General features: G+C 40.2%; 1 protein-coding gene across 6 annotated transcripts in view; it reads left to right on the top strand.

Moving 5' to 3' along the window:
* The window catches only part of GALNT18 (polypeptide N-acetylgalactosaminyltransferase 18), a 432,273-nt gene that overhangs the window by 348,425 nt on the left and 74,121 nt on the right, over nucleotides 1-9,727 (top strand). For all 6 annotated transcript variants that reach the window (XM_025208203.1, XM_006027099.2, XM_025208206.1 and 3 more), the window contains one exon: nucleotides 5,671-5,856. In XM_025208203.1, the coding sequence (XP_025063988.1) occupies nucleotides 5,671-5,856 (186 nt within the window). The remainder of the gene's footprint in view (nucleotides 1-5,670; nucleotides 5,857-9,727) is intronic.

Genomic DNA, 9,727 nt, shown 5'->3' with positions numbered 1-9,727 from the left:
GCAGGACTACTCCTAGAATAAAGTACCACTTAAACTGAGTAAGTGTGGCAGATTTTGGCTCTGAGGTTACACAGGAAATGTGTAGTGGAGCCAGGAATAGAATCCCATTTCTGAACTACAAGACTTAACTCCTTCCGTCAAGTTACAAGATAGAGCAAGCATAAAGCCATGGCACTTGACAAGTGGCTCTTGGGGACGCCTTTTGGGATGGCCTCAGCAGCCATTAATCAGAGCTAGAACTTTCATCTCAAGTTCCACAGATGGTTGCAGGTTTTCTGCCATTTCTCTATGAACGAACCAGATACCAATCCCCCTTTAATAGCAAAGCCTGTTTAATAGGCAGTAGTTGTTTGTTTATCTTGTTGCATATCTAATAACACACCATTGTATATTGTCAGCTGCAAAACACAAGCCTCCATCCCTGGAGCTTAGGGAGTATTTTGTTAACAGTAATAGCTATAGGAAACTCCTTTCTTCTTATGCAGAGCAGCCACTGGAAAGTGACTGACACACACTTGTGGTGCTAGTGTAGCACTACCTATTCATTGTAAACCCTTATATTCAGGGTTTACACAGAAAAATGATTTAAAACAATTATCGGATGTATAAAGCTGCATTATGTACTACATTATGTATGATGTACGCAGCTCCCTTTCTCTGAGCTTAGGTACAGGTACAGGGAAAGTAACAACTTAATGAAGAGTCATAATATATTGCCTTTTTGTGGAAATCCATGGGACAGGCCACTTCAGTGAGAAATGAGATAGAATGGTTGGTCATCTGCTCCAAATTAAAGAAGACTAGCTGAGAAGGAAAATTTGTGCTATGCCCTCAGAGTGTATTCACAGTTGCAGTGTTACCTCTGGGTACTCCATGAAATACTGTGTTTGTACACTGCTCCTAAAACGGGGCTGTAAAAATCCTGAGGAGACCATAACTGAATGTGTCTACATGAGATGCTAAATGTTCAGTAGACTAATTCTACTGCACATTAGCGTGTCACGGTAAAAGCCGTGCTAATGCACTAACACACAGTACAATTAGTCTGTTGAACATTAGAGTCACTGAAAAGGCATGTGCCAGCGCTACTGCGCAGTACTGCTGGTTACTGCACATTGAGTTAGTACCTATTATTACATGTACTAAACTTAATGCGCAGTAACTATGGCACATGAATGTACATGTAAACATGTCCACTGAGCATCTGAATCCCCTGTTTTCAAAATAATCTATTTTTCTTCTTCCTTATTGAAGATTTATTTACTGAATGGCTTAGTTTCATCTTGCAGGGGGCAGGCCTCAAACTGCAGCAGAGAAATTTAAGAACTTTCTTACTATGAGGATGGATAACAGTAGCAGAACCAGGAACATGGGAAGGGAGGTGAACCCTCCCACCACCACCACACATACATGCAAGTTGTACTGCGCAGGTACAGTGAGCTCTGAAAGGAGTGTGGGCTCCTGCCAGAGCTGTGTACAAGTAGTGAGCTCTGAGCTTACCAGCTGATTGGGGTGGGGTCTGAATATAGCCCCTACTTTTGTGTAGTTCCAGACCTCGGGGGTGAACACTGAACACTGCTGCTGGGAACACTCTTCCCATCCCTCCCCATCTTGCTGAATTCAGCAGCACAGGCAAAAGAAGGGATAAGTGGCAGCAGCAGCATTCACCCTCTGGGCTTTAGTCGCACAAAAGTAGGGAGTTCAGCAAGATCCCCTGCTGAGAGCTTTTGTGCGGCACAGCTAGTCTGATTGTGCCACTGGATTTGCCCCTAGAGGATTAAGCATTGGAACAGGCTATGTAGAAAGTTTATAGTATCTCCAACCCTGGAAAGTTTCAAGAACAGGTTAACAGACTTGACTGGAATGGTTTAGTCGGGGATGATCCTTGAACAGGGTGCTAGACTGGATATCCATGAGGTCCCTTCCAGTTCTATAATCTTGATATGTGGGAATTATAAATACATACCTCTATGTGCCAATGACATCTGGACTGATATTTGTTACCTGCTAATCACATTTCCACAGATTAGTGAAGATGTTTCCTTATAAATAATTAGATTTGTTTTAGAATCTATTCTGTAGAACCACCCCAGTCTGTCAGTTTCTGTATTGACAGCTCCTACTTGGCATTAAGATTTTAAAAGAATTCATGTTTCTTGTGTCACTATAATTCATTAGTCTTCAGAAATAGAACAAAGACTGACAGCGTCTCTGAGAGGAAGGGATGGCCAACAGGTTTGATTAATTGGAGTTTGCTCAAATACTGGGTAATTGTTGTTTACAAACCATATTAAAGTATTTGTTACATCAAGGTATGTTTGGAAAACAGACACAGCTTCATTATAAAGTCAGGAGATTTTTTTCCCCATTACTGTATCTGTACTAAAATTACAGATGAACCCAAGCTTCAAATTTCAGCTCGAGTTCAGCTGCCTTAGAAATTCACTCTGCTATTGAAATGTAGTTTTGCTTCCACCTGTTATGAAGATGCAGTTCAGATCTAAATTCTCCTGTATTGTAGGGTGTTTGGATGTAGAATTTGCATCAGGTTTTTAAATTAAGATTGAACCAAAATAAACCTAATTAAAATGAACCAAAAGTGGGCATTGGAACACAGTAGGTGATATTTCATATGTTTTTGTCTTACTGCAGCAATGTCCATCCAGTATCTTCCTTGTTTCTTTTATGATATTAATTTTAAGTAGTACGCATACTATTGTATGTGTACTGCTGAGCCAGATTCAGTTTGGCTCAGGCAATTTTTAATTGGATGTCAGTGTGGTGCTGAGAAATGGCTCAGATTGGAGGCAAACCTGATGTTACTTCATATTTGATCTCTACTAAAAAATGTATTTGAGCTATATAGAACTGTATTTTTCAGAAACTAATATTTCTTGGTAGCTCTTTAAACTGGATTGCCTGCTTTATATTATGTTTAGAAAAGTGCAACAGGACACAGATGTTATTTCAAATTTATTCTATATTCTTATGACAGAACAATCACCCAGTTCCTATTAAATATTCATGTAGATCTTCATAGTTTTGCACTGACGTTGGTTATATTTATTCACTCTTGCAGGATTCCAAGTGCTTGAGACAAAGATGTGCAAAAGTCTTTCCTGTTGCTTTCTTGCTTGACTGTACAATATGTTCATGGGGGGCTCATCAACCAGTGAGCAAAGACAAGGTTCTAGCTCTTCTTTCAGCATATGCTGAACGTAATTAGGCACCATCCCAGAAAAGGCTTTGTAAACATTCTGAATCCATGCCACATTCTTCCAGTCTCAGAATCTGCCAAATGCCTAAATGCTGTATTCAAGCCAGATGTCTAAATATATCAAATGAATGGTTGAACAAAATGCCTCCCTGGTAGAGCATATGCATGTAGGATGGACAGACCTGGAGGGGCTCTCACACAGTTCCAGAACATGATGTTCTGCCAACCTGTATTCCCTGCTCACAAGAAGAGAGACCAGAGTACAAGCTCTTCTTGGTGAGCTGCCTGGGGATAAAACTGTTCTTGCCCACCTCCTGCCATATAGGGATTGGGCACCAAAAAGCTGAGATCTCCCATAACAGTATTATAGCCTGATGACTTTTGTTCCATCACCGCATCCCAAAGGAAGTTGCAATTATAGGTATGTTTGCAAACACAGTGTGGTTCCCTGAAGAGATACCTAAGCTGGAGTTGAATAAGCTAGTTCAGGTAGTACAAGCAATATAGCATCATTACTACAGTAGTCTGGTGCGGCTATTATATCCTGCTTCTCATTTTGATAGAATCATAGAAAATTAGGGTTGGAAAGGGTCTCAGGAGGCCATCTAGGCCAGCCCCCTGCTTAGCAAGACCATCTCCAACTAGATCATCCCCAGCAAGGCTTTGCCTACCTGGGTCTTAAACTTCCAACGATGGATTTTCCACAACCTATCTGGGTAACCTGTTCCAGTGTTTTACTACCTTCCTGGTGGGCAAGTTTTTTTCTAATATCTAACCTAAACTTCCTTTGCTGCAACTTGAAACTATTTCTCCTTGTTCATCATCTGCCACCACTGAAAACAGTCTATTTCCATCCTCTTTGAAACCACTCTTCAGGTAGCTGAAGGCTGCTATTAAGTATACTTCAATTTTAGACATAGGCATGCTCTGACACCGCCCCACATGACCTTTACATTAGTAAGCTGAAGACATGTGGCCTAGATAGAATTATCATTCTGTGGAAAGAGTAACTATAAATGGACTGATGTCAGAATGGCAGGAAGTTTCAGGTATGATTCCACAGGAGTCTGTACTGGGTTTGGGGCTGTTTAACATTTGTATTAATGGCTGGTGGCCAGGAATAGAGAGCTTTTTGATCAAGTGGGCAGATGACAAAAAACTGAGAAGAGTTGCAAATACTTCAGAAGGCTGGAATTAGAAAGGATCTTGATGTGTTGAAAAATGTGCTAGAGATGACAAAATAAAATTCAATAAAATAAATGTGAGGTGCTCTTTGTAGGGAAGAAACACTCAATGGACACATACAGAATAGGTGTTAACTAGCACTGCTTAGAAGGATCTGGGAGTTTTGGTGTCATGAACTCACAACAACTTAGCAGTGCAGTGCTGCTGTTAAAATACAAAATGTACTTTTGGTGCATTGACAAAATTATTCTATGCAAGAAACAAGAGGTGGTAGTAACACTGGTTACACCTTAGCTGGAATATTGTGTACAGTTTTGAGTCCTGTAGTTTGAGAAGGATGTAGAGATTGACAATTGAGATAATCCAAGGGGGGTTTCAGGAGGCAGGTGACAAAGATAATAAAAGGGCTGGAATAGAAACTGTGAAGAAAAGTTGAGAGAACCAGGTGATCCTTGATATCCCTTCCAGCTCTGTGCTTCCAATATATGCACATTCTAAAGACTGAAAAGCAAGGGATTCCGAAGCCAAGGCATTCTCAAATAGCAATACTAATCTGTAAACATTACCCCATCGCTATTGTGATACTCAGCAATAGCAGAACACTGTTGAACAGAGACATGTGATAAACACATTGGCCTTTATTTGGCGAGGTGATGGAGCTCCATCAAGCTGTTATGGAGCTTGTGAGTATGGTACTCTCAATGGGAAATCTTTGTCTTTGGCATTTATTCACAAAATAAATACACTTGATCCCCTTTTGGGTTAGCAAAATGTTAGGTTAATTTATCCAGGCCTCCTGAAATCTGAATATTCTGGAATTTTTGGACATATTCAGTGGCTTGTGTTTGTCACCCCTAAAGTTATCTAGTTCTGGTGTCTAAGAAAGAGCAAGAGAAAGATGGACTGAATGTTACCTCTTCACAGAAAGTTTGGAATTAAATGTATGCTATGTACAAAGAATTGGGATACTGTTGTCATTGATGCCTCTTAAATTATTTTATTAATAACATCATAGTTAAGAAAAGTTATCTGTAGGAAAAATATGTATTTGATAATGTAGTACTGGTAATTTTCAGAGGGATATTGGCTTAGTCTTGAAATATAATTTGGATTGTCCAATATCTCCTAGGTTATTATTATCCTTAATATCAGTATTTTGTTTAAAAGCAAAAGAATTCCCAGGTATTGTTGGAAGAAATAACATGCAGTGATACTGTGTACTGGGTCCAGCCAGCTGACTTTAAATGATATGTTGATCGTTTTTCTAGGTCTGGCAATGTGGAGGCAGCGTTGAAGTTCTCCCTTGCTCTAGGATTGCCCATATCGAAAGAGCCCATAAGCCGTACACTGAAGACCTCACTGCCCATGTCCGAAGAAATGCACTGAGAGTAGCTGAAGTCTGGATGGATGAATTTAAAAGCCATGTTTACATGGCATGGAATATCCCCCAAGAGGTGGGTTGCAAAGATCATTTTTACAATAGTATGTAAAAATATCCAGGTCTTAGTCTGAACTAGGAGCTTTAGTTAAGTCCTAAATTTAGCCACCCTTCTTTGTACAAAATTGCATCTTCATCCAGAAGACTAGACTCATTGTCTTTAGTTTATTCATAAATGAATTTCTTGCTCTGCTGCTTTCCATCTGTTCCTCGATCACCATCCAGGACTCCTTGACACTGGTAAGTACAGGAATGCTAGCGGTGAAGCTTTAAAATCGTATGTATATCTCACTGATTAATATACTTTTTAGCTAAGTTAGAGGTAAGTGTTAATGTAGTATCTAAGAGAAGGAAAATTCCACCAGCTTTGCTGGAAACACATGTTTCTGTTTCAAGAACCTGGTGTTATTCAGTGGGACTTCCTCAGCAGAGCTGGAAATCCTCATACAGGAGAAGTGAGATTTTTATGGCCCTAGATTTCTATGTGGAGAACAGATTCTTATTTACAGAAGCGTAGGTAACACTGGAAAGAAAAAAACACTCCGAACTAAAATTAGTTGAGTGCTTTTATACTTGTGCTCCATAGTCTGTAATCTGTGTGGTTTGTCAAAAATATGCTGCTCTATTTCCATTTATTAAACAGGTAATAGAGAAGATTTAAATAGTTTAGGAATTGTGGATAACATGTTGTTAGGCAAAGTCAGTTCATATCCCTGAAAATAGTTGAAAGTGTATATACCCCCATGTAGATATGTGAAAATCCTTCAAGGGCCAGATATCTATTTGGGATACATAAGTATTCCTGCCACGGACAAACTGAAATGTGTTCTATTGGTGTCAAGGTGGTTGTATCACTCTTGAATTGTATCACTCTGAATTTCCATAAAAGTAACTGTGAGCAAAGGTTGGTTTCTGATTCTAGGCTTTGTTGAGTTCTGCAAATGAATCTGCTATTTGCTTTGCTTGCATGCAGCTTTCTCCAGCTGTGTGCTGCCAAAGAAAATATCACAAAATGAACAAATGAACCTGGCAATTTATTTTATTTAATTTTATTTCTAATAAAAGCTCTCCCCAATCTCAGTGAACAATTTTGCAGCTGCAGTGAAATAGACATAATTTGTTGGTTGCAATTTTTGTTCCTAAAGAAAATGCTGTACATTGCCTATGGTAGTTTCACAAAACTACAAAAATAATTTTAGCAAGGAAACGGACACCTTCAGCTCCCTCTGAAGAGGAAAGTTCAAAAACAGTTGATGGTATAAAGGGATTTTAGTTTGATTGTTGCTAATAATGTTCTCCCAGGGATTGCAACCTTGATATAGTAGAGAGGTTTGTAAGCTACCAATGACCTTAAGAATGATGCTGTCTGGAGTTTGTACTCCTGGTAGGGTCACCCATGGTGGTAAGGTTGAGAGCAAGATTTCAAAGAGTAATAACAATCTAAAAATAAAAAATGTGCTCAACAACAGTGTGGGCAGATGAAGAAAAAATTCTTCACAATGGCTGCAAAGGTGGATGAAGGCTACCACAGAATAGAAACTTCCCGTTGTCTAGGTTTTCCTTGCCATGAGATTAAAGTTTACTTCCTGCAAAGTATTGTGTGATTGCTGATATGCGTTGGCAGTCCCTCATTAAAAGAAGACATACAGAAGCATCTTTCTTCAATAGCAAGCATCTTTCTTCAGTAATGAAGCTTGCAGCCTGGAATGCCTACACCCTGATGGACAACCCTGACAGTGACTGATTGGAGTGAAGGATAGCATTTGTGCACAGAGAACTTATATGATTTAATATTTATGTTGCTGCACTTAGTGAGACCATACACATAGGAAGGTGGCAGCTCAGAAAATAGTGGTGGCTGCACCTTGGAAAGGAACAGCAAAAAAAGACACACATCCACAGCACTAGTTTTGTTTTCAAGGCCAAGTTTGTTATTCAGATGCTGGAATGTTTAGTTAGCACCAACGAGCATCTCATGACCCTTCATCATCAGCTAACCAACAGACAATGTGCAACAGTTTTCAGCCCTAACCCTTGATGCAGTTGATTAAACAAGACTTCTTTTCTAAACTTGACTAAGTCCTGTCATCTGTCCCTAAAGAAGATAATTCTTCTTTGCTATTTCAATATTAGAGTGGGCAGGGAGTCTGAGCTATGGAAAGGAACACTTGGAAAGCATGGGGTAGGGACATGATCTCATCATCACAAACTTCTTATTCTGCCAAAGCAACAAATGGATGATACCATGAATGCACCCCTGCTCAAAACACTGGCACCTGATTAACAACATTGTAGTGCATTCCCAGAAGTGTCATGTCCATTTCACCAGACCGATGACCAGCACAGATGACTGCTGAATAGATCATTGGATACAAATGTCCATTTGTATCGCCCAAAATGACCTAAACAAAATAAGCCACCAAGGAAGAGATTTAATAGTGAGTACTTGAAAGCCCCTACTAGAAATGATCATTGCCAACAGTGTTTCAGTGAGAAACTCTTGACAATATTGATCACTGGGAAAGCATCAAGAAATGCATCCATGAGGTGTGCAAAGAATCTCTACATTTCTCCACAAAGAAACATTAGGAGTGGTTCAGTGAGAATGATAAAAAAAATAAAGTTTGCACTGGCCAAAAAAGAGAGCCATCAAAGAATGCTGTCGGAAGAATGACATAACACTAAACTGAGACGCAAAGAAAAAATTGAGAGAAAAAGAACAAGTGGTGGGAGAGCATAAGAAAAGACATTCAAAAGTTTGTCAACAGCCATGAAATGCATAGTTCCTTCAGCACAATCAAAGCTATCTATGGGCCAAATCCACAAGAAGCCACCCCTTTGAGTTTGAAGAATGGAACAACACCTTTTAAATACAGCTCCGCCATCAACACGTGGTGGAAGAATCACTTTCAATAGCTCTAGAACCAAGATTCTAACATCAAAGACAATACCATTGAAACCATTTCACAACACCATTGCTTTCAGATCCAGCAACTTATCAAGAGGCCTTGAAATTAATTAAGCAGATGATGAGATCCCAAGCATGTGGTCCTAATGGAATACCAGTCAAAGTTTATAAGCAAGCTTGAAAAAAGCTCTCTCACTTACTACACATCGTGAACAGATTCCCAATGATTTTTAGAAATGCCAGGTTCATTACTATAATCAAAAAAGGAGATAGATCAGATTGCAGCACTTATTGTGGTATTGTACTCCTTTGTATAGCTGGGAAGATCCTGGCCTGCATTCTTCTCAATATATTCATTTTCCTTGTTGAGGAGATTCTACCTAAGTCCCGATATGGTTTCAGTTCACACAGAGGTACGGTAGATCTGGTCGCTGTTGTTAGACACCTGCAGAAGTGCCACGAACAATACAGGTCAAGATGAACAACATGGCCTTTATTGACCTGACTAAGGCCTTTGAGTCAATCAACAGGGAAGTCAAATGGATGATCCTGAGGAGATTTGGTCTGCCAAAATTTGTTATCATCATCAGACTTCTTCATGATGACATGACAGGAGCCATCCTAAACAATGGGTTGGAAAAGGACCCCCTCACTATTAGTTCTAGAGTCCAGCAAGGATGTGTGATTCCACCAATACTCTACCATCTATATTACAGCTGTTCAAGCTATCATTGTTAATAGAGTTCCATCTGTAGTCAGCATCCAGTATCAGGCAACGCATAGGGGGTGCACGTGGGTGTGCGTGCACCCCCTGAGGGTGGCAGTACACCCCCTACAAAAAGGTGCTGCTGACATTGTCGGGGGCACCTGTGGGTGGTCCCTGTTCACCACCCCATCACTGCCATTGCCAGCAACATCTGCAGGCAGTCCACAACCCCTGCTGGCTGCTGCTGCCCCTGCCCGCAGTGGCTCGGGGGGG

This window comes from Alligator sinensis, unplaced genomic scaffold, assembly GCF_000455745.1.
Source record: "Alligator sinensis unplaced genomic scaffold, ASM45574v1 scaffold352_1, whole genome shotgun sequence".
In the NCBI taxonomy this organism is placed as follows: Eukaryota; Metazoa; Chordata; order Crocodylia; family Alligatoridae; genus Alligator; species Alligator sinensis.
This window is presented reverse-complemented; position numbering and strand designations above follow the sequence as displayed.